The 25,861-nt window shown below is 45.3% G+C and overlaps 1 protein-coding gene and 1 long non-coding RNA gene across 2 annotated transcripts in view; one reads left to right on the top strand and one right to left on the bottom strand.

The window, feature by feature from the left end:
• The window catches only part of abcb10 (ATP-binding cassette, sub-family B (MDR/TAP), member 10), a 30,220-nt gene extending 7,613 nt beyond the window's left edge, over positions 1-22,607 (bottom strand). The window contains exons 1-10 of the mRNA XM_067989541.1: positions 21,892-22,607; positions 17,090-17,293; positions 13,361-13,563; positions 12,118-12,252; positions 7,506-7,652; positions 5,173-5,308; positions 3,878-3,973; positions 2,688-2,897; positions 455-534; positions 60-240 (exon numbers count right to left, since the gene is read on the bottom strand). Coding sequence (XP_067845642.1) covers positions 60-240; positions 455-534; positions 2,688-2,897; positions 3,878-3,973; positions 5,173-5,308; positions 7,506-7,652; positions 12,118-12,252; positions 13,361-13,563; positions 17,090-17,293; positions 21,892-22,267 — 1,768 coding nt within the window. The 5' untranslated portion in view covers positions 22,268-22,607. The remainder of the gene's footprint in view (positions 1-59; positions 241-454; positions 535-2,687; positions 2,898-3,877; positions 3,974-5,172; positions 5,309-7,505; positions 7,653-12,117; positions 12,253-13,360; positions 13,564-17,089; positions 17,294-21,891) is intronic.
• Positions 5,799-12,349, top strand: LOC137324817 (uncharacterized). Its single transcript, XR_010963727.1, has 3 exons — positions 5,799-6,123; positions 7,340-7,464; positions 12,094-12,349. It is a non-coding gene; the product is annotated as an uncharacterized lncRNA (long non-coding RNA).
• Positions 22,608-25,861: the final 3,254 nt, after the last annotated feature.

Here is a 25,861-nt window from a genome sequence, read left to right as displayed (position 1 = left end):
CCTTCCAATGCAGTCTTTACAAGGAGATGGATGAAGATGTCCCAGCCTGGTTAGCTCACCTGAGAGCAAGATGCCTTTCTCCCCGACCACGGTTTGAAAGCCCTTGGGGAAGCTGCGGATGAACCCGTAGGCATTGGCAATCTTGGCGGCTTTTTCAACATCTTCCATTGTCAGCTGGGAGGGCTGGACTGCTCCGTATGCAATGTTCTCCGCAATCGAGCAGGAGAACAAAACTGGCTCCTGGGAAGCAAAAACATCCATAGCAACAAAGCCTAATAGTAATTCGGAACAAGACCGTACCCCCGTTCCACCCGACTCCACGCACCTCTGTTCCACCCGACGCGCCTCACCCCCCCTATCCACCCAACTCCCTGCACCCCCCCATTTTACCTGATTCTTGTACCCACCTTTTTTCTGAACCCTATTTTACCCGATTCTTGTACCCCCATTTTACCTGATTCACTGCACCCATGCTTTTTCGCAACCAATGTGGATTCAGCCTCCGTACATCGTGGCCATCGACAGTGATGCTACCTGAAACAGAAACATCATGCTTTCTAAATCCTTACTGCTTCATGCCATGGACTCCCATTGGCCATTGCATTACCCACAGTCCCCCAGGGAAGGATAAAATGGCAGCCCTCAGGTCACACCCAGAGAAGGTGGCAGAATAATTCCCAAACCCAGAGAATGTGGCAGAATAATTCCCAAACCCAGAGAACGTGGCAGAATAATTCCCAAACCCAGAGAATGTGGCAGAATAATTCCCAAACCTAGGGAATGTGGCAGAATAATTCCCAAACCCAGAGAACGTGGCAGAATAATTCCCAAACCTAGGGAATGTGGCAGAATAATTCCCAAACCTAGGGAATGTGGCAGAATAATTCCCAAACCCAGAGAATGTGGCAGAATAATTCCCAAACCCAGAGAATGTGGCAGAATAATTCCCAAACCCAGGGAATGTGGCAGAATAATTCCCAAACCCAGAGAAGGTGGCAGAATAATTCCCAAACCCAGAGAATGTGGCAGAATAATTCCCAAACCCAGAGAACGTGGCAGAATAATTCCCAAACCCAGAGAATGTGGCAGAATAATTCCCAAACCCAGAGAATGTGGCAGAATAATTCCCAAACCTAGAGAATGTGGCAGAATAATTCCCAAACCCAGAGAAGGTGGCAGAATAATTCCCAAACCTAGGGAATGTGGCAGAATAATTCCCAAACCCAGAGAAGGTGGCAGAATAATTCCCAAACCCAGAGAACGTGGCAGAATAATTCCCAAACCCAGAGAACGTGGCAGAATAATTCCCAAACCTAGGGAATGTGGCAGAATAATTCCCAAACCCAGAGAAGGTGGCAGAATAATTCCCAAACCCAGAGAATGTGGCAGAATAATTCCCAAACCCAGAGAACGTGGCAGAATAATTCCCAAACCCAGAGAATGTGGCAGAATAATTCCCAAACCCAGAGAATGTGGCAGAATAATTCCCAAACCTAGGGAATGTGGCAGAATAATTCCCAAACCCAGAGAACGTGGCAGAATAATTCCCAAACCTAGGGAATGTGGCAGAATAATTCCCAAACCTAGGGAATGTGGCAGAATAATTCCCAAACCCAGAGAATGTGGCAGAATAATTCCCAAACCCAGAGAATGTGGCAGAATAATTCCCAAACCCAGGGAATGTGGCAGAATAATTCCCAAACCCAGAGAAGGTGGCAGAATAATTCCCAAACCCAGAGAATGTGGCAGAATAATTCCCAAACCCAGAGAACGTGGCAGAATAATTCCCAAACCCAGAGAATGTGGCAGAATAATTCCCAAACCCAGAGAATGTGGCAGAATAATTCCCAAACCCAGAGAATGTGGCAGAATAATTCCCAAACCCAGAGAAGGTGGCAGAATAATTCCCAAACCTAGGGAATGTGGCAGAATAATTCCCAAACCCAGAGAAGGTGGCAGAATAATTCCCAAACCCAGAGAACGTGGCAGAATAATTCCCAAACCCAGAGAACGTGGCAGAATAATTCCCAAACCTAGGGAATGTGGCAGAATAATTCCCAAACCCAGAGAACGTGGCAGAATAATTCCCAAACCCAGAGAACGTGGCAGAATAATTTCCAAACCTAGGGAACGTGGCAGAATAATTCCCAAACCCAGAGAATGTGGCAGAATAATTCCCAAACCTAGGGAATGTGGCAGAATAATTCCCAAACCTAGGGAATGTGGCAGAATAATTCCCAAACCCAGAGAACGTGGCAGAATAATTCCCAAACCCAGAGAAGGTGGCAGAATAATTCCCAAACCCAGAGAAGGTGGCAGAATAATTCCCAAACCCAGAGAATGTGGCAGAATAATTCCCAAACCCAGAGAATGTGGCAGAATAATTCCCAAACCCAGAGAATGTGGCAGAATAATTCCCAAACCTAGGGAATGTGGCAGAATAATTCCCAAACCTAGGGAATGTGGCAGAATAATTCCCAAACCCAGAGAACGTGGCATAATAATTCCCAAACCCAGAGAACGTGGCAGAATAATTCCCAAACCTAGGGAATGTGGCAGAATAATTCAGACAAGTTGAGCATTTAAAATTTTGGATTTTAGACTGGATTTAGTTTTACTTTCATGTGACACCGTATCTACTATGAGTCATTAGGCAACATAACAAATTCAAACATATTTAAACTTACCTGAAACAGGATCGTACAGCCTCAGCAACAGAGACACTAGTGTAGATTTTCCTGAGCCACTGGGCCCAACAATAGCCATCACGGAGCCTGCTGGGACAGACAGGTCAAGGTTGTTGAAAATTGGTGCTTCCTCCCGGGTTGGATAGGCAAATCGGACACCGCGGAACTCAATGGCTCCCTTAAACTGATCGGGCCGCAAAACCACTCCCTCTAAGACCAAAACAGAAACAGGCATATTAATAACTGCAAACAGGTTCAATTTTACGTTGATTAGCTGAGGAACGGACAATTTCCTCCTCCTCCTCCTCCTCCTCCTCCTGCCAACACACAGACCAAGCCGGGGGCGGGTGGGGGGAGCGCCTCGGGCACTCACTGCTTTGGAAGCACTCAGACCTTTACCTCATCCTCCAAAGACCCGAAGGGGACTTGACTCAATGAACGAGACTCACTTGTGTGTCCCACACCGGCACCGTGTCCCACACCGGCACCGTGTCCCATCAACTAGCTTGTCCCACAACAGAAGCAAATAAAACGTCAGCAAAGTTCCTGGATAGCTGCAGATCATGGCGGAAGTTACAGGGTATGACATTCTTTCCTGCAAACAAGTTGTGAGCTTCTGTTGATGTGAATTGATTAACATTTTTTAACAATACTTTTTAAAAACGCCCCTCGGTTCTATTCATGCTGAGCTTCTATTTCCAAGGACAGGCGTAACCTCAGTCCACGTATATCCACCGCTTGGGCTACAAGTCGCAGCATTGTGCTACTTGTTTTTTAAATTACCTCACAATGTTTGGGTGTCGACAGTGATGAGTCTGCTGCTAATTCTATTCTGTTCATTTTGTACCCGTGTTACACATTATTTCATTCAATGTGCAACACTTTTCACTGTCGGTATTAGATGTCACTTGCCATCTGACTGCTAATTTTCAACTGAATCAAAATCCTTGCCTGCACAGTCAGTTTCCATTCTTCATATTTTAGTGTCATCTGGAAACCTGACAATTCGTTTCAGAATCTGCTCACTCACGTAAATGAGAAAGACAGATCCTGGCAGCGTCTCCTGCTCTAAAACCCAGGGAGAGCCAGTGCTGGTGACCCGGGGAGTCTCTGCGCATCTTGACACAGCACCCCAGCAAGAGGTTTCACAGTCAGTCTGGATAGGGCCATTAATGGACGGAGTAACTGACCGTTCAGTGGCATCTCTGGTTTCCTTTCGAGTAATTCCCATAATCGTCCTCCTGCTCCAAGACCCTTCATTAACGCAGAATAGAAAGAGCTGAGGCCTGGAAAAATATGGATGGAATAGAATCGAAAACTGCAAAGTACAATCCCACATTCAAAAACTGCTCAGTAAATATCAAAATATATTAACGGTTGACTTATGGTTCAAACAGAGCATCCATCAATGCACAGAGCAAAGCGAGTCCAGTGAGAAAAGGAATTGCTGTTCCATCAGAGGGTCAAGAGTGGGGAGCTTTTGGTCACCTGTCCTAATATCTCCTTATGTGGCTCGGTGTCAAATTTTGTTTGATAATCGCTCCTGTGAAGCACCTTGGGACGTTTTACTATGTTAAAGGCGCTATATAAATGCAAGTTGTTGTTGTTGAGTTCAAATCTCACACTGGCAGTTGAGAATTTGAATTCAGTTTTTTAAAAAATGGAAATAAAAAGCTGGTATCAGTAAAAATCACCAGGAAGCTGTCGGATCATCATAAAAATCCAACTAGTTCACTAATATCCTTTAGGGACAAAAACCTGCTGTCCTTACCCGGTCTGGGCCTATACGTGACTCCAGTCCCACACCCATAAGTGGTTGACTCTTAACTGCCCTCTGAAGTGACCGAGTGAGACACTCGATCGTATCAAACCACTACAAAGAATACACACGCACTGCAGCAGTTCAAGGCGGCCTTCTCAGTGCTTTGCCAGTGACATCCAAATCCTTGAAAGCAGAAAAGGAGCAGGCGCACACACAGCCTTTCCTAATACCTGAAACTTACTAATATCGAACTACATCGAATCTGCAGCACAGAAACAGGCCATTCAGTCCAACTGGTCCATGCCGGTGGTTTATCCTCCACAACAGCCTCCTCTTGCCCTACTTTATCTCACCCTATCTCCATATCCTTCTATTCCTTTCTCCCTCATGTGTTTATCCAGCTTCCCCTTAAATGCATCGATGCTATTTGCCTCAACTACTCCTTGTGGTAGTGAGTTCCACATTCTCACCACTCTCTGGGTAAAGCAGTTTCTGCTGAATTCCCCATTGGATTTATTAGTGACTATCTTATATTATTTACTTCCAGTTTTGGACTCCCCCACAAGTGGAAACATCTTCTCTACATCTACCCTATCCAAACTCTATCACATTAATAGGCCTTTAACTATGAGAGATTATAATTTTCAAAGTGGTGTTCAGGGAATGGATAAGTGGTGTGTTGCTGGAGGCTGTAAAGTGCGAACATTAAACCAGTACATTTACCTCCAATACTTATTCCTACCCAGAAGGCGTACATCATAAATGAGGAGAGTTCTCCCACGGTCATGTGGGCACCGCCCATCATCAGGCCTCCCTTGTACAGGACGGCAAGAATTATCAGATTTCCGGTCAGTCCAATCTGAAAACGAAAAATAAATCTATCAATATCAGTGTTCCTACTCCCAATTACTGCTGGCAATTCCAGGCGTCTGGCTCCACTGTGAGGTCACCCCATGGTCGAATAACTAGCAAGACTCAGGCATGAATAAAGGGTCAACTGAAAAAGGTACCAGAGGGTGACTGGTATCTGTGGGGCCAAACCCCACGAGGATGGGGGGAAGGGGGGGGGGAAAAAGGAGTGACCCCTAGCGATAAGGATCTATGATGAATCTAGGATTTTCTATGGTGACCAATGCCTCTCCTCTGTAGGCAACACCCCAGATGACATTTAACTTCGGAAAGCTACAACACAAGAGCTCACTAGAGGAAATAGTGCGGAATGCAGATCAAGTGACAGCAAACACATTGTTGGCACTAACAATGGAATTCAGTGAACTCGAACAGTGGGAGCTGGGGGCTGGGGCTGGGGCTGGGGCGCAGTGAGAATGTCTGTTGCACCAGATGCCTCTCGATAACACAGGCCAGCAGAAGGACTTGGATGCTTTCGCAGCACGTTCTTCACTGCTCTGCCTAGCTGAAGCCTCTGCACACCATATGGATCCGGACAACCTACTCCAGTATTGCAGAGTGACGCGACGGAAATAACCGATGAAAGCAGATACATGCTGAACATTCTTGCTGTGCATTGCGTGTCGGCTGAAGACCATTCGACAGGCACCCAAAGTAAACACTGAACCGGCAGCTCATCTGATTGGTTGCTGGGTGTTTCGGGGAGGGAGGAGCACTGGAAAACCGATCGAATTACTGGAAGTGTGTCAGTGGTTAACTGGCTGGGTGAGTTAAATATGTATTGTTTAGATCATGCTTTCTTCATTGGATACGAGAGAAAGCGAAAGAGAATGAGAGCGTAGGTAGATATAGAAGCAAACAAGGACTGTGTTTGTTCGATTTTGTTGCCCTTAGCCTCAATCTGAAGTACTCTTCTCCAGTTTCGTCAGCTGCATTGAAATGACACACGCGCACACCCATAAAGATAAAAGATAAAGAGCATTTTTGATTACTTTTTGTACCTGTGCAGTAGCTTTTAGTGATTTGTGTACCTGGACACCCAAATCTCTTCACTCCTCCACAGCTCCTAGCCGTTCAACATTAAGAAAATATTCCCATTTATCTTTCTTGGATCCAAAGTGGATGATCTCTCACTTGCTCACACAAAACTCCAAAGCAGCTCTCCCCCAGTACTACACTCGAGTGTCAGCGATTCTTTCATTGATTGCTCACAATCAGCTTTAATTGATGTACTCTGGGATGACTAATTCAGTGGAGCACATTTCCTTCCCCAACACCCACAACTGTCACAAAAAATAAACGTTTAGGCCTATGATTTTGGGTGGTTTAATTTTTTTAATTGAATTTTGTCACTGTACACAAGGTTTAGAAACTATCTTTACTCACAGATATCACAGCCTAACTGAACACACTGTTTTCAAAATATGTCCAGTGGGGAGGGCCAACCAATCAAAATATGCTGCCTGATATGTTCAAAATATGGTTCTTTGGCAACTCTATGGATTGAAACATTTTTGAAATTCTGCTTGGCCCCAGTCACCATTTTGAAGGTATTTATCAGTCTATCTGGGACCTTCAAGAGAGTCAATCTATGATTCTATAATCTAGAATTTATGAAGAGTGTTAATTAAGTTGTAGTTGATGAAAAAACAAAACTGAACTGCTCCACAAGAATACTACTAGTATCACAGGGAACGACACAGAATTTACAGCACAGGAACAAGCCAATTGGCCCAACTGGTCCATGCCGGTGTTTATGCTCCACACGAGCCTCCTCCCACCCTTCTTCATCTCACCCAATCAGCATATCCTTCTATTCTTTGCTCCCTCATGTGTTTATCGAGCTTCTCCTTAAATGCATCTGTTATTTGCCTCAACTACTCCTTGTGGTAGCGAGTTCTACATTCTTACCACTCTCTGGGTAAAGAAGTTTCTCTTGAATTCCCCATTGGATTTATTAGTGACTCTCTTATATTTACAGGAGACCACCATCTGGAAAGGGTCCTGGGAAGGCTACAAATAACAGGGAAAATGAAAACACTCTCCAGGACACAGGGTGCACCATGTCTGAAATACAGAAGTCCAAAATATCTAGAGTGCTAAAAGGTAAAAGAAAAAGCCCGAAGCCCTAATAAACCTGCACTTACCGCCCCATAAAACCCTGCCCGGGCCACTGCCTCCCTCCTGCCAAGCTGCAGCACGCGGCTGATCTTCTCAGTGTACGTCTGCAACTCAGAATCCTCTTTCGCAAAAGCACGGACTGTCCTTATGTTTCCAATGCGCTCTTCAGCAAGCTGTGAATTTGGGGGGGGGGGGGGGGGGAGAGAAAGTCATAGTTACTGTACACGTCAAATAAAATCAGAATGTCAGCCAGCTCCCGATGGACTCCACACGTCACACACACACACCATGTAGGTCCCCGGTTTGATCCCTGCAGAGTTAGCCGATCTCAGTCGGAGTGGTGGGGAAGAGTTCCTCAGTTGGCCCAAGCATTGCCAGTCCTGGGAAGGGTAGATGAAAAGCCGGAGAGTCCTGTGCCCACCGGCTATCCAGCAACCCCACTGGAAGGGACGCGAATGTCGGCACTGAACTAGGAACGATGCCCCACTGATGACTAGCCGGCCAGGAGGGATATGAAAGTACACTAGAACCATACACCTCCTCAGGAAAGGAGAGGGAAAATGGAAGGTTCACAAGTTGAATAATCTTCACTGACAACAATTCGATTCTATGAACCCACTGGTCTACAGCAGATAAACTTTAGATACAAGAATACTAACAAAGGCATCACAAGCAAAAAAGGACAATTGTTTTAGCTATTTTTAAAGTGAAACTGCTTTTGGATTAATGTAATACCTGTAGGAGTTTGTAGCTACACTAGTGTTGTGACAATTGTTAAACTGTCTCCTGTGACTGCTTGCTGTTGAAGATTCTTTGTTGACTTTTTAAAGGAGGGAACATTCAGGGGGTTTGGGTTTGATATTGAAATGTAGGGAAGAGGATGGCTTTTGTTTACATTTGTTTGGGTCCAGGACTATTTGAAAATAGACCAACAGGATTGTACTGGTTCCACTGCTATCAGACCAACAGCATCACTGCAAGTTCCCCCGCAAACAAACAAAACATTCTCACAGATGATCTACTGAAAGCTCAGAATAGTGAACTAGATTACAATTTTGCTCCCCTCGTCTACAATGCAATTTACATCCTGCGGTTCCCACCGATCACAAAAGGACAAGTTCGGCCAGACACATTCCCACTTTCTTTCCTGAAGCAGATAGACACCTAGGGATCCTGATATGTTAATATATGCAAGGTAGCCGCTGCGAGAGAAGATAATATTCTTCTCCTTAATGGCAGAACCATCAAAAATTAGCTTTGTTTTTTTTGAAAGAAAAAAACTTGCATTTACACAGCGCCTTTTGTAACCTCAGGACACCCAAAAGCACATTACAGCATTACAGCTAATGAGGTACTTTTGAAGAGTAGTCACTGTCGCAATGTGGGAAACACAGCAGCCAATTTAAGCAAGGTTCCACAAGTAGCAATAAGTTAATAACCAGATAATCTGTTTTTAGTGATGTTGGTTGAGGGATATTGGCTCCTCTTCGAATAGTGTCATGTGATCTTTCACATCCACCCGAGGGGGCAGATGGGGCCTCCAGCACTCCCTCAGTACTGTGCTGGAGGGCCAGCCTAGATTTTGTGCTCTAGTCTCTGGAGTGGGGCTTGAACCCACCACCTTAGCTGGGAGATGCACTTTGCATCATCATCCATCCCCTGGTTAAAACACAATCTGGATTTCACAGGCAATCAAGACGGAATGATGCAGTTCTGTCTCGGAGTATGCAGACTTGAATAATGGGACCGCTGCTGGCAATTGCTTCAGTTCCAAATCACAGCGATGGGATTAGTTTCTCAATCGTGGACATAAAAGTGACCAAAGGGTACTGCTGAGACTATGCAGCTTTTATTGTTTTATTTATTTCCTACGCAAGGTCACTGTATTGCTCCTTTAAGAAAAGCAAATGAGAAAATTGAGAAGATTAGATGGCAAGGATCAACGGGAGCGAGGGTTTGCCTGTGGAATTGATCTTTTGCATTGGGCATGAATTAAAGAGTATGTAAAGGGAACCTAAATCTTCTGGCAACACTTCAACTGGCAACAGTTGCAAATGCAACTCAAGAACTACAGGAAGCGCAGTTTGAGGCTGGTGACGCCCATGCCTTGGGCGAGAGCTAGTACGAGTCTGGCAGGTTTTAGATAACCCTGCTGCTTACGCCAATACGATGAGTCCACTTAGACCAACCCTCGAATGTTCGAATGATCCCTTATCAGTTCAGTTCAGAAATGTTGCAACAATGTTGATCTATATTAATGACCTGGGCTTGGGTATACAGGATATCATTTCAAAGTTTGCAGATGACACAAAAATCGGAAATGTAGTAAACAATGTGGAGGATAGTAATAGATTTAGGAGGACACAGACAGACTGGTGAAATGGGCAGACACATGGCAGATGAAATTTAACGCAGAGAAATGTGAAGTGATGCATTTTGGTAGGAAGAATGAGGAGAGGCAATATAAACTAAATGGTACAATTTTAAAGGGGGTGCAGGAACAGAGAGACCTGGGAGGGCACATACACAAATCTTAGAAGGTGGCAGGACAAGTTGAGAAGGCTGTTAAAAAGCATATGGGATCCTGGGCTTTATTAATAGAGACATCGAGTACAAAAGCAAGGAAGTTATGATAAAGTTTTATAAAACACTGGTTAGTCCTCAGCTGGAGAATTGTGTTCAATTCTGGGCACCACACTTTAGGAAGGATGTCAAGGCCTTAGAGAGGATGCAGAAGAGATTTACTAAAATGGTACCAGGGATGAGGAGTTTCAGTTGTGTGGGGATACTGGAGAAGCTGGGATTGTTCTCCTTAGAACAGAGAAGGTTAAAGGGAGATTTAATAGAGGTGTTCAAAACCATGAACGGTTTTGATAGACTAAATAAGGAGAAACTGTTCCGATTGGTGGAAGGGTCAGCAACCAGAGGACACAGATTTAAGGTGATTGGCAAAAGAGCCAGAGTCGACCTGAGGAAACAGTGTTTTACACAGTGAGTTGTTATGATCGGGAATGCACTTCCTGAAAGGGCGGGGGAAGCAAGTTCAATAGTAACTTTCAAAAGGGAATTGGATAAATACTTGAAGGGAAAAAATTTACAGGACTATGGGGAAAGAGCCGGGGAGTGGGACTAAATGGATAGCTCTTTCGGCACAGGCACGATGGGCCAAATGGCCTCCTCCTGTGCTGTATCTACTAGGATAGTAGATACACACAAGATATGTTCCTTCTCTAGCCTGAAGGCTTTGTATTTCTTTAAGGTATGGCTTCAGAACAGATCCTGAAAGTTAGCTTGGGTACATGAAATCCAAAACCCCATGCTGTCTTCCCCTCTAGCTACACCAGTCAGTTAATGTCAAGACAAGACAAACTTCACGTTCTTGGGATTTATGAGTGGTGGGAAGGGCATGGTGTCACATGACCTGATCATCATTAGCCTGGAAAACTGGGAATAGCACCAACAGAGTTGGAAGCCGACACGAGTCACATGCCAAAGAGGAACATAGGAATTGATAGACGAAAAAAAGCCTACGGTCCATCCTGGCATGCATTTGAATGAATCAATACTAACTGCTTCCACCGTCTCCCCAGAGAGCCTGTTCCATGGATTGACCACTCACTCACTGAAATACTGTTTCCACAGATTAGTTTTGAATTTACCCCCTTCAAACGCAGGCCGTGTTCTCTGGTTCTACTGTTCTGGACAAGGTGAAACAGCTGGTCATGGCTGACATTATCCAGTCCCTTTCGAATCCTAAAAACAATCATGTCACCCCTCAATCTTCTCTTTTCCAGAGAACATGCCGAATTTAAATAATCGCTTCTCATAATCCAATCCCTCCATCCCCATAATCATTCTGGTTACCCTCTTCAGTATCCTTTCAATTGCTGCAATATCCTTTTTGTACAGTGGCATCCAGAACCGTACACAGTATTCCAAGTGCGGTCGCATCAATGATTTATACAGTGGTGGGATTACCTGACTATTTTGGTGCAATAATGACCTTTTAATACATCTCAACATCTGAAGTTTTGAAACAACCACATTTCAACAGAAAACAAATTTTCGACACTCGAGAAACTCCAGCATTGAGAGTTCAAAGACGAGTCGAACTCAAGCACAATGTGCAGATACAACAACGTTTGACTAACTCCCGGAACTGATAACTGGCGCTGTAACTGGGACTAATCCATATCTTAATTTTCCCTCTTTTCTCACATCTCTCCCGGGTTTTCATTCACCACCCGCACCCCCCCCACCGCCCATTTACACATTCTTTTGTCCTCACTGATTGTCTTTTGCCAATTATCTTAAATCTGTGTCCTCTGGTTACCGACCCTCCTGCCAATGGAAACATTTTCTCCCTTTTTACTCTATCAAAACCCTTCATAATTTTGAACAACTCTATTAAATCTCCCCTTAACCGTCTCTGCTCTAAGGAGAACAGTCCCAGCTTCTCTAATCTGGAAACAAAAACCGTGGCAACATTTAAGAGACGGTTGGCTGCTGTGATGATGGATCTGCAGGTTTTCTAAGTGGATGAACTAAAGCGAGGATGAAGGGCCTTCTCATCTGCAAACCTCCTGCAGTCACAATGCCCCTTTACTCTTACAGACCGAGGAATGGACAGCGCGTTACCTGTGTTGCATCGGCCAGTGAATTCTGGGTCACTCCGGCAAGCTTGCGAATGTATCGCCCATAAAACACAGCGAGCACAGAGAGAGGGGGAACGATGCCCAGGACAAACGTGGCCAACTGAGGTGACATGCAAAACTGTTCATTAAAAAAACAAGGAAGGAAAAATGAAATTAACAACAAGCACTAAGATCACACAATGGTATTCCGAAAAATAAAAAATTATAAAGTTAAATCAATTTATCACAAACTACATTCTGTAAAACGCTAAACATTGCAAAGAAACTTAATATACGTGCGGCAGCCGAGTAAAGTGAAACACAAACAAGTCTCCGCCATCCAATCACATCCGATCAATTTCCTCCCTATTCCCTAACTGATCTTTTTATTTAAAGGTTTAAGTTGTGTTAAATGCAAAGTAATGACATTTTGTAGTTTTTTTTATTTGTTCATGGGATGTGGGCATCGCTGGCGAGGCCGGCATTTATTGCCCATCCCTAATTGCCCTTGAGAAGGTGGTGGCGAGCTGCCTTCTTGAACCGCTCATTAACCAATCGCATGTTACAGATTTTTTGAATAACCAGAGACTATTCTGAGATCATTTTACTGAATGTGTTTTGAGCAGTTGTCTCAGTGCCTCTGGGTTAAGGGGGGAGGGGGACATCTACAGCTCCTATCTTCTATTGCCATCCAGTGAGCTCTGCTGGAAAGTGTGCCTGTGGACATCGGGCACGAACAGGATGAGGCTCGGCTGCGATGCCCTCCACAGCAGAATAGCCAATGAACAGTCATCGTCTAGGACACTGCTGCTGGCACTGTGGAACATCACCGGCAGCAGTCCATGCCTCAAGGGGAGATGGGGGTGGGGGGAGGCATTTACATTTACCACAACCTGCCCAGAACCATGGTGCAGGAAAGTCCACGGCACGCTACTTTTGCATGCTACCACATACAGCTCTTAGACTCATTGTTACAGCGCACGCATGCAGGCACAGGCACCCCGCACGGCCCCCCCACTCCGCCCCCGCAGCACGCACAGCCCCCATTTTATTTGTATGGAGTTTACATGCTCTAATGGAAATGGCAATTGTCCTAAGAGCATGTAAAATCCATACAAATAAAATGTCCATAAATATTACGTTTTTAAAAAGATTAAATATATTCCAGGAACAAATGTTAGCGGCAGAGTTAACCGATGCAGAAATCTAACAACATTTGCTCGTTTGCTCTTCGGCCCTTTCCCCACCATCATGCCAACACCAGCTGCTGCCTGACCCACAGCTCTTAGCCCATCAGAGAGGTTCTCGGTCACTGAGTGCCCAAGCTGGACAGCATCGGACGAAAGTCGGTTTATCAGCTCTCCTGTGCTGGTCTTATCGAAAAATCCAACCTCCTGGCATAGAATCGAAGAAAATAATCTTGCCCTCAAACGCCTGACAATCTGCTGTCCTGTAATAAACACACCAATAAAAAAGGGCATTAAACTGACCATCAAACCGAATGCCAAAATCAGACAGTCACAAGGAATTTCACATCTTCTCCCTTCTTGCAGGAGCGCAACTTTTCAGTAACCAAATGGGTAACTCCCACCTAATCCACGTTCCCCAGTTTTTACTTTCTCACATGGCTTTACTGTGAACATTTTCCATATTCTAGTGTGGAGCCGGGAATGCTGCGAAAGTGCTGGTAAACCTTCAATACTTTGTAAAAATCACAGTGCCGTACCCAGATTCTGACTTGTCCCTCTCAATCATCACTTCCCCTTTGTTCTTTATTATTTAGGAACTACTTGTTTAAACTTTCCAACCAGCACTGCGTGTCCCAAGTCAATTTCAGCCCCTCCCTGTGGATCTTGACCTCTTACCCAATTCTACTAGTCCTTATTCTTCGACATATACCAGACTGGTTTCACATTGATTACAGCACTGCGCGCTCACAGGTTATGTTATCATGCATCTAGATATCGGGTAACAAATGTAAACTCCTGATCATCAGAGACACTGTCTCTTTACAGGAGAGAGCAGTTAAACTAACCTGAGATCTATCAAAATGCACACTCAAACTGTGCAGCAATGCTCAAGTCCTGGAGTGTGGCGTAAACCCACATCGGCTCACTTGGAGCCGCGATTGCCATTGCTGAGCAAAGCTGACACTTCACGACACATTTAAGCCAAAACATTCAATGATTGATGACATCCAAATCACAGACTCACATTTTAAAGAGTCTGCAGTTTTTTTGGCCAAATAAAACTATAGGGAGTTGATCAGCAAGGACATTATTTTGCCTGAAGAAAGTTAATATTGTGACATGAAAACATCCAGTTTTACAGCAAGTCCAATTTACACAAGTTAGTTCTTAAATTACACTTCAATCACTGGTTTCATTGAACAATGAATTTCCTTTAAAAAGAAAGAACAGACATTTATATTGTGCCTTTCATGTGCTTGGACATCCCCAGGCACGTTAGACAGTCATGGGTTCAAGTCCCACCCCAGAGCCCTGAGCGCATAATCCAGACTGACACTCCCAGTGCAGCACTGAGGGAGTGTTGCACTGTCGGAGCTGCCATCTTTTAGATGAGACGTTAAACCGAGGCCACACCTGCCCTCTCAGGTGGGTGTAAAAGATCTCGTGGCACTATTCGAAGCAAGGGAGCACTCCCAGTGTCCAATAGCACCACAAACAGATTAACCAGTCAGTCATTCATCTCAAACCCTACTCAGACTGGCGGAATGTGGAAAGTCACTGTTGTTCACTATTTACATAAATGATTTGGACTTGGGAATCAAAAGCACAATTTCAAAATTTGCGGATGACACCAAATTGGGGGGTATAGTTAATACTGAGGAGGACTGCAACAAAATACAGGAAGAGATTAAGAAACTTGCAGAATGGGCATGTAAATAGCAAATGAATTTCAATATCGACAAGTGTGAGGTGTTATATTTTGGTAGGAAGAATAAAGATGTTGCCTACTCCTTGGAAAATTGGAGCCGAAACGGGGTAGAGTCACAAAGAGATCATGAGCTACAGATTCACAAATCATTAAAAGTAGCAAGGTTAACAAAGCCATAAGAAGTGCAAACCAAGCACTGGGGTTCATTTCAATAGGGATAGAATTGAAAAGCAGAGAAGTTATGTTAAACTTGTATAGAACCTTGGTTAGACCACACTTGGAACACTGTGCACAGTACTGGTCTCCATATTACAAAAAGGACATAGAAGCTCTGGAGAAAGTGCAAAATAGATTTACAAGGATGATACCACAACTGACAAGTTCCATTCTTATCTATCCAGTTGTAGCCAGAGAATCACCTGCAATGGCTTCTCTTCCCCTCCCGCACCATTACCTCTGGAGACCCCCAATCCCTGGCCCCCTCCTATTTCTCATCTACATGCTGCCCCTCGATGACATCATCCGAAAACACGACATCAGGTTCCACACGTACACTGACGACACCCAGCTCTACCTCACCACCACTTCTCTCGACCCCTCCACTGTTTCTCATTTGTCACACTGCTTGTCCAACATCCAGTACTTGATGAGCAGAAATTTCCTCCAACTCAGTATCGGGAAGACCGAAGTCATTGTCTTTGGTCCTCACCACAAACTCCGTTCCCTCGCCACCGACTCCATCCCTTCCCCTGGCCACTGTCTGAGGCTGAACCACACCGTTCCCAACCTTGGCGTCCTATTTGACCATGAGATCTTCCAGCCACATATCCGCTCCATCACTAAGACCGCCTACTTCTACCTCCATAACATCGCCTGTCTCTGCCCCACCTCAGCTCATCTGCTGCTGAAACCCTCATCCATGCCTTTGTTACCTCTAAACTTCACTATTCCAATGCTTCCCTGGCCGGCCTCCCACCTTCCACCCTCCATAAATTTGAGCTCATCCAAAACACTGCTGCCTGAATCCTAACTCGCACCGAGTCCCGTTCACCCATCACCCCTGTGCTCGCTGACCTACATTGGCTCCCGGTCCGGGAAAACCTCGATTTTAAATTTCTCATCCTTGTTTTCAAATCCCTCTACGGCCTCGGCCTCGCCCCCTTCCTATCTCTGTAACCTCCTCGAGCCCTATAACCCTCCGAGATCTCTGCACTCCTCCAATTCTGGCCTCTTGCGCCTCCCTGATTTTCTTCGCTCCACCATTGGCAGCCGTGCCTTCAGCTGCCTGGGCCCTAAGCTCTGGAATTCCCTCCCTAAACCTCTCTGTGTCTCTCTCCTCCTTTAAGACACTCCTTAAAATCTTTGACCAAGCTTTTGATCACCAGTCCTAATATCTCCTTACATGGCTCCGTGTGAAATTTTGTTTGATGATCACTCCTATGAAGCGCCTTGGGACATTTAACGATGTTAAAGGCGCTATATAAATGCATGTTGTTGTTGTTGCTGCTGCAACAACTATCAGGAAAGATTGAACAGGTTGGGGCTCTTTTCCCGAGAAAAAAGACTGAGAGGAGGTCTTTAAGATTATGAAAGGGTTTAATAGGGTAGACGTAGAGAAGATGTTTCTACTTGTCGGGGAGACCAGAACTAGGGGGACATAAATATAAAATAGTTGCTAATAAATCCAATAAGGAATTCAGGAGAAACTTCTTTACTCAGACAGTAGTTAGAATGTGGAACTCACCACCACGGGGAGTGGTTGAGGCGATTGGAATAGATGCACTTAAGGGGAAGCTGGATAAGCACAGGAGGGAGAAAGGAATAGAAGGTTATGCTAATAGGGTTAGATGAAATAGGGTGGGAGGCGGCTTGTGTGGAGCATAAACACTAGCATGGACCAGTTGGGCCGAATGGCCTGTTTGTGCTGTAAATTGCTGTAATTCAATGTTTGCGGGAACTTGCTGTGCGCACTGGCCACTACATTTACCCACATAATAACAACGATTACACTTCAAACGTACGCCATTGTCTGCAAGTCCCTATAGTCAAATACTTTTGCAGTCCGACCCTTTCTTCACCTGAGATCTCCATGAGGTAGACACGGGCGGCGTTGGCTGCAGCTCCACATATAAAGACGCCACTCAATACGGCACAGAGTGTGGTCAGGCTCCCAGTCACATCCCCCCCTGCGGGATTCGTGTAAATGGTATCGATAACCTTTCCCAGAAAGAACGGAGCTGACATAGTCACCATGCTGGACACGCCCAGGAAGCCCACGGCAGCTGGAGAAAGAAAAGTGACAATGCAAACCTGTAGATATCACAGCAACACCAGGACAACTGGACTGCCAAGATAAGGAGTGCACCAACTGACAACATATCACAGAGGTCTGGCTGCAGATACCGGGCCAGGAACAAACTCCCTAGATTCAGTACATCTACTTAAACACCTCAACCTGACTGGTAGAATCCACGCTAGCTTTTAAAAAGGGAAAAGGACAAGTATTTAAAAAAAAGATATAAAAAGGGTTACAGGGAAAGGGACGAAATGGATAAATATTTCAGAGAGCCAGCACAGGCACAATGAGCCAACTGGAAGCACTTCTTCACACAGGGGGCTCGGGGGCGGCGCGATGAGGGGGCTCGGGGGCGGCGCGATGAGGGGGCTCGGGGGCGGCGCGATGAGGGGGCTCGGGGGCGGCGCGATGAGGGGGCTCGGGGGCGGCGCGATGAAGCGGGCAGTGTGTCCACACTGGGCCACAACTTTTTTTAATATTCGTTCATGGGATGTGGGCGTCGCTGGCAAGGCCAGCATTTATTGCCTATCCCTAATTGCCCTTGAGAAGGTGGTGATGAGCCGCCTTCTTGAACCGCTGCAGTCCGTGTGGTGAAGGTTCTCCCACAGTGCTGTTAGGAAGGGAGTTCCAGGATTTTGACCCAGCGACGATGAAGCAACGGCGATATATTTCCAAGTCGGGATGGTGTGTGACTTGGAGGGGAACGTGCAGGTGGTGTTGTTCCCATGTGCCTGCTGCTCTTGTCCTTCCAGGTGGTAGAGGTCGTGGGTTTGGGAGGTGCTGTCGAAGAAGCCTTGGCGAGTTGCTGCATTGAATCCTGTGGAAAGTACACACTGCAGCCACTGTGCGCCAGTGGTGAAGGGAGTGAATGTTTAGGGTGTTGGATGGGGTGCCAATCAAGCGGGCTGCTTTGTCCTGGATGGTGTCGAGCTTCTTGAGTGTTGTTGGAGCTGCACTCATCCAGGCAAGTGGAGAGTATTCCATCACACTCCTGACTTGTGTCTTGTAGATGGTGGAAAGGCTTTGGGGAAGTCAGGTGAGTCACTCGCTGCAGAATACCCAGTCTCTGACCTGCTCTTGTAGCCACAGTATTTATGGTCAATGGTGACCCCCAGGATGTTGATGGTGGGGGATTCGGCAATGGTAATGCCACTGAATGTCAAGGGGAGGTGGTTAGAATATCTCTTGTTGGAGATGGTCATTGCCTGGCACTTGTCTAGCATAGATGTTACTTGCCACTTATCAGTCCAAGCCTGGATGTTGTCCAGGTCTTACTGCACACGGGCACGGATTGCTTCATTATTTGAGGGGTTGCGAACGGAACTGAACACTGTGCAATCATCAGCGAACATCCCCATTTCTGACCTTATGATGGAGGGAAGATCACTGCTGAAGATTGTTGGGCCGAGGACACTGCCCTGAGGAACTCCTGCAGCAATAAGACCATAAGAGATAGGAGCAGGAGTAGGCCATTCGGCCTCTCGAGCCTGCGCTGCCATTTAGATCATGGCTGAAATGATTTTTACCTCAACTCTACTTTCCTGCCCTTTCCCCATATCCTTTGACTCCCTCGCTGATCAAAAATGTCTAACTCAGCCTTGAATGTATTCAATGACTCAGCCTCCACAGCTTTTTGGGGTAAAGAATTCCAAAGATTCACGACCCTCTGGGAGAAGAAATTCCTCCTCATTTCCATCTTAAACGGGCGACCCTTTATTCTGATATTGTGCCCCTAGTTTTAGATTCCCCCATGAAGGGTAACATCCTCTCAGCATCTACCCTATCGAGTCCCCTCAGAATTTTGTATGTTTCAATAAGATCTCCTCTCATTCTTCTAAACTCCAATGAGTATAGACCCAACCTGTTCAATTTTTCCTCATGAGACAACCCTTCCATACCCGGAATCAATCTAGTGAACCTTCTCTGAACTGTCTCCAATGCAAGTATGTCCTTCCTTAAATAAGGACACCAGAACTGTACGCAGTACTCCAGGTGTGATCTCACCAGCACCCTGTACAGTTGTAGCATGACTTCCCTGCTTTTATACTCCATCCCCTTAGAAATAAAGGCCAATATTCCGTTTGCCTTCCGGAATACCTGCTGCAACTGTATGTTGACTTTTTGTGTTTCATGTACGAGGACACCCAGATCCCTCTGTACCGCAGCATTTTGTAGTTTTTCTCCATTCAAATAATATTTTGCTTTTTTATTTTTCCTCCCAAAGTGGATGACTTCACATTTTCCCACATTATATTCCATCTGCCAAATTTTTGCCCATTCGCTTAACCTGTCAATATCCCTTTGCAGACACTTTGTGTCCTCATCGCAACTTGCTTTTCCACCTATCTTTGTATCATCAGCAAATTTGGCCACAAGGCACTCTGTTCCTTCATCCAAGTCATTGATATATATTGTAAATAGTTGAGGCCCCAGCACTGAGCCCTGCGGCACCCCACTAGTTACAGATTGCCATTTTGAAAATTAACCTTTTATCCAGACTCTTTGTTTTCTGTTAGTTAGCCAATCCTCTATCCATGCCAGTATATTACCCCCAACACCATGAGCTCTTATCTTGTGCAGTAAACTTTTACGTGGCACCTTATCAAATGCCTTTTGGAAATCCAAATATACTGCATCCATTGGTTCCCCTTTATCCACCCTGCCCGTTACTTCCTCAAAGAACTCTAATAAATTTGTCAGACATGATTTCCCTTCATAAAACCATGTTGACTCTCCTTGATTGTATTATGAGTCTCCAAATGTCCTGCTACTACTTCCTTAATAATGAATTCTAGCATTTTCCCAATGACAGATGTTAGGCTAACTGGTCTATAGTTACCTGCTTTCTGTCTCACTCCAGTCTTGAATAGGGGTGATATGTTTGCGGTTTTCCAATCCGCTGGGACCTTTCCAGAATCTAGTGAATTCTGGAAGATTACAACCAATGCATCCACTATCTCTGCAGCCACTTCCTTTAAGACCCTCAGATCCATGCCATCAGGTCGAGGGGACTTGTCAGCCTTTAGACCCATTGGTTTACCTAGTACTTTTTCTCCAGCGATTGTTTTTAGTTCCTCCCTCCCCTTTGCCCCTTGATTTTCTACTATTATTGGTTTTTATTAGTGTCTTCCAATGTGAAGACAGATACAAAATATCTGTTCAATTCCTCTGCCATTTCCTTGTTTTCCATTATTATTTCCCCAGTCGCATCCTCTAAGGGACCAATGTTTACTTTAGCTACCTTCTTCCTTTTTATATACTTGTAGAAGCTTTTACTGTCAGTTTTTATATTTCTTGCTAGTTTACTCTCATAATTTATTTTCTCCTTCTTTATTATTCTTTTAGTCATCCTTTGCTGGTTTTTAAAGTTTTCCCAATCTTCGGGCTCACCAGTTGTCTGCTTTTTTTGTGACCTGATACCATCCTTGATTTCCTTAGTTAGCCATGGTTGGTTCACCCCTTTTTGTGGAGTCTGTCCTCCTCACAGGGATATATCTTTGTTGCAAGTCATAAAATATCTTTTTAAATGTTTGCCACTGCTTATCCACCATCATCATACCATCTAATCTGTTTACCCAGTCCACTTTAGCCAATTCCACCCTCATTCCTTCATAATTGCCCTTAAGTTTAATATAGTAGTTTCAGACCCAAGATCCCATGTCCTGCGGCTGAGATAATTGGCCTCCAACAACCACTGCCATCTTCCTTTGTGCTAGGTATGACTCCAGCCACCGGAATTTTCCCCCCGATTCCCATTGACTTCAATTTTACTTGGGCTTCTTGGTGCCACACTCGGTCAAATGCTGCCTTGATGTCAAGGGCAGTCACTCTCACCTCACCTCTGGAATTCAGCTCTTTTGTCCATGTTTGGACCAAGGCTGTAATGAGGTCTGGAGCCGAGTGGTCCTGGCGGAACGCAAACTGAGCATCGGTGAGCAGGTTATTGGTGAGTAAGTGCCGCTTGATAGCACTGTCGATGACACCTTCCATCACTTTGCTGATGATTGAGAGCAGAATGATGGGCGGTAATTGGCCGGATTGGATTTGTCCTGCTTTTTGTGGACAGGACATACCTGGGCAATTTTCCACATTGTCGGGTAGATGCCAGTGTTGTAACTGTACTGGAACAGCTTGGCTAGAGGCACGGCTAGTTCTGGAGCACAAGTCTTCAGCACTACAGCCGGGATGTTGTCGGGGCCCATAGCCTTTGCTGTATCCAGCGCACTCAGCCGTTTCTTGATATCACGTGGAGTGAATCGAATTGGCCGAAGACTGGCTTCTGTGATGGTGGAGATATCAGGAGGAGGCAGAGATGGATCATCCACTCGGCACTTCTGGCTGAGAATGGTCGCAAACACTTCAGCCTTGTCTTTTGCACTCAGGTGCTGGACTCCGCCATCACTGGGGATGGGGATGTTTACAGAGTATCGGCGGCGGGTATCTGACCCTGTGGGGAGGGATCTCCTGATCCGATTAATCGACACAACTGTCTGCCCGCGGCCGATAACATCGCGGACACAGAGGGGACTCCGCCCGCCCGCCCGCCCCGGGGAAACACCCCGCCCGCCCCGGGGCCGCTGTTACCTGTGAGCGGCAGCCTCTCCGGGTAGGCCAAAGTCAGGAGTCTCCTGGCGTCTACCAAGGCGGCGCTGGCGACGGCCCGGCTGCCCTCACTCTCCGGACCGGCGCCTGGCTGCTGGTGTCCTGTCTTGGGGCCGGTGGTCGGTGCCGGAGGCCGGGTGCTGGAGGCCGGCGGAGGCCCGGTGCTGGTGCGGCGGCGGCAAGTCCCGGCCAGGCCCCGGTTACCATGGTGACCGCAGCAGGGCTCAGGCCACGAGCCCCGGACCGCGCGCCGCTCCGCCCGGCAGGCCGGCAACGCGCAGCACCGAGCCCACAGCAGAGTCCTGCCGGCAGCCTGCAAGCCGGCCCGGCGGTGCAGCTGCAAAATCCGGAAAGCCATTCGGTGCAATTAAAATATTAATAATAAAAGCAAAGCCTTGCAGTCAAACCGCTGGGACGAGTTCAATCTGCACGGCGCAGAGCCCCGGTCCTGGGCATTGCTCCTCCGCCACAGTAACTCATCTTCCGCCTCTTACATCAGAGACTGACGTTCCTGCTGCTGCCCGGTCCATTCCAATGGTCCTCAGCGTTTCCTGTCACTAGTTTTTTTTATTGCACGAGGATACAAAGTTTGCAACGCCCCGACTCCGACACCGCACAAACTCCAAATGCACCACCGCCCCCAGGGCTAAAACTGCAAACCTTCCCCAGCGTTTCAGGCTAAACAAGGCTCTTGCCTGGGTTGTCCTTTCTCTCCCCGTACACATCTGTTCCGCATTACGAGCATTTTCCGATTTTATTCGGTAACTTTAAGCCTATAAACAATCTTAAGTCAAAAGCAAAATACTGCGGATGGTGGAAATCTGAGATCAAAACAGAAAATGCTGGAGAAGCTCAGCAAGTCAGGCAGCAGCTGTGCAGAAAGAAACTGGGAACCTTTCAGGTCAAAGACCTTTTGCTCAAAACTCGAAAATGTTAAAGTTTTTGAGCAAGAGGGAGAGGGAAAAACAAAAGGCAAGGCCTGTGATAGGGTAGAGGGCAAAGGTGATTAAATAACAAAAGGGATGATGGTGCCAGGCAAGGAGGGTGGTCATAAAACAGATTAAGAAACAAAAGATCAGTCTTGTTTAGCTGTAAATGGCAGCAACAGAATCATTATCAGCACTAGCTGACCAGAAAAATGGGAGCAGTGGTTATGATCTGAAATTATTGAAATCAATGTCGAGTCCAGAAGGTTGTAAAGTGCCTAAACAAAAGACGAGGTGCTGTTCCTTGAGCTTCATTGGAACAGTGTAAGAGGCCGTGGTCAGAGTAGGAGTGGGAAGGGGAAGGGGAATTAAAATGGCAAGCAACCGACAGGTCAGGGTCACGCTTATGGACAGGGGCGTTTGGTCTCCCCAATGTAGGAGGAGACCGTGTGCAGCAGATCCAGTATACTAAATTGAAAGTACAAGTCAATCACTATTTCACCTGGTAGGTTCTTAACACTGGTATACTCTGATCCATCTGGCTCTGACGGACTCCTGTCCTTCACTTTGCAATTTGATAAAATTAACAAAAAATGCAAAGGAACTGATAAAGTAGGCTTAACGAGAGGGAACAGGTACCACCACGCAACACGGGTAGGTGAGATGTAGGATTACTAATGTCTGCCACACATTACTCTTTACTGATGAGGCAGGTGACTTGCTCCCAGGCAGTGATCACTCATATGCATTAAATGGCAGTTTCTCCATGTTAAATCTTTCAGGTCCCAAGTTTTAATATTTGCATTTTCAAACTTCATAAAAATATGCACATCCTGTAAAAATTTGAGTATGCACCTTCATCCAAATTTTTTGTTTGTACTCCCAGACTACCCCCAGCTAAGTCTGGTCACACACCTGTTCTCAAGCTCCTCTCAAAAGGTGCTTAATAATTGGCCATGGAAATTTGAAAACACACAAGTCCCTGGTCTTCCAATTTTCATTCCCTGATAGGGAAGCACCTGGCCTATTTACAATCTTTCAACTGCATGGCTAAAATGGGAAAACTTGTTCCAGGAGCAGCAGGAAACCACAACTTTCCACTCCCCTGCACAACATATTGGACCTCAAATCATTTTTACTGACCTCCAAACCTGGGATTAGAGGAATAAGTAATGTTTTGCCACCTGCCATGAAAGTCACTTGATTTACTCGAGTGTTATCACAATATATCACCAGTTGTAGTAAATAGGTTGAATATGAAAATGTATTTTAGAAAATAGTTAATCTTTTATTATGATTTGCAGGACTTCATGGTTCCATTCCTACTTCTATGACAGCATCCAGTACATCTCCAATGGTTTCTCTTCCTGCTTCCACACAATCACCTCTGGAATTCCCCTAGGATCTACCTTCTTCCTCATCTACATGCAGACCTTGTGACATCATCCACAGGGTCAGCTTCCACATGTATGCTAATAACACCCAGCTCTAATTTTCCAATTCCCTCAACCAGTTCTGCAGTCAGCCTGCTATTCAACAAATGATGAGACAAAACATCCATCATCATTTTTGGCTCTCACCATAATATCCACTCACTTGCCACTGACTCGATATCCTTCCCAAGATACTTGCTCAGACTGAACCAGACCATGCAAAATCTTGGGTGTCCTTTTTGACCTGGAGCTGAGCTTCAAACCCAACATCACATGCATCACCAAGCTCGCTTACCTTAAACTTTGCAATACCAGGCCAGCAACACAAACCGTTATTCATGCTTTTGTCACCTCAAGATTCAATTTCTCCAATGCCCTCTTTGTTGGTCTCCCATTGTCCTAACAGCTGCCCATATCCGGTCCTACTCATCCATCACTGCTGGCTCTTTGCCTCACTGAACATACTGAATTTAAAATCTTTTAACCAGATTTATATCCCCTCCTGCACCTTTTAGTCCTCTGACTCTGGCTTTTTATGCATTCTACCCTTCCTTTGCTCCACTGTGGCCATACTCTCTCATTCCTTCCCTAAACTTCTTTGTCCTATTCGCTCCCCATCTTTATAAACCCAACGTTTTGGCCAAGCTTTTGGCTGCCCACCTAAAACTCCATTTGTGGCTTGGTGGTATTGATATTTTTTTCTCCTCTCGAAAATGCCTTGGGATGTTTTCTGTGTTAAAAAGGGAAATAAATGCAAGTTGGTATTGATCAGCAAAGGCTACAAAAGTGTGCATGTTTTTAATACAGCTGATTAAAATTATATTTGCTTATGAAAACAAAACAGCATTTACATCCAAACTGAATGGATGAAAATAAAATTCTGCTCCTGTTAATGGACACGACCCATTGAAGCAATATTTTCCAGAGGAATGGTTTTGAAATCAAAGTGATTACGTTGCTGACCAAAACACTTCTCATTGCTACAATAAACTCTTCCTGAAAACATACTGATGGGGAGGTAACTGAATATAGTGAAGTTTGTTGTGCAGGGAATATGTGGGATTCATTCTGTATCATTCAAGTATCATCCAGAATGTATATGAACAGAGAGTTAAGCAAGACTTCTTCCAACAGGGTGAAATGTTTTAAGCATTATCTTCAATTTACACAATTTAAGAATTCATGAACTTTGTGTGAAAACTAAGTCTAAAGCAAACAACTAGAAAATTGGTGATACAGTTCTCCTAGTTAGTTGTCCAAATGCTGATTTGTCATTTTAGTTAAGTTGGCTTTAACTGCAAAATATATGTAAGTAAGCAATTCATTATTCTCAGCGTATTCACAAAGAAAATAACCTGTCCGTGTGCATACATTTCAATGTCAAGCAAACGTCAATATTTAGTGGAGACTGTCAGGACTTCAGCTGCAGCACTGCTACTGGTTCCTTCAAACTGCTTTTTGAAATACAGCAGTTAAAAAAGATAGTACACATAAAGCTACATGGTTAATACGGTCTTAAAAACAAAAAATAACTACTGGTATCTATATTAGGAGAACATAAACACTCAAAGGAAAATGTGAATCAAACAAAGA

Source organism: Heptranchias perlo, chromosome 8 (genome assembly GCF_035084215.1).
Source record: "Heptranchias perlo isolate sHepPer1 chromosome 8, sHepPer1.hap1, whole genome shotgun sequence".
NCBI classification, from domain to species: domain Eukaryota; kingdom Metazoa; phylum Chordata; class Chondrichthyes; order Hexanchiformes; family Hexanchidae; genus Heptranchias; species Heptranchias perlo.
This window is presented reverse-complemented; position numbering and strand designations above follow the sequence as displayed.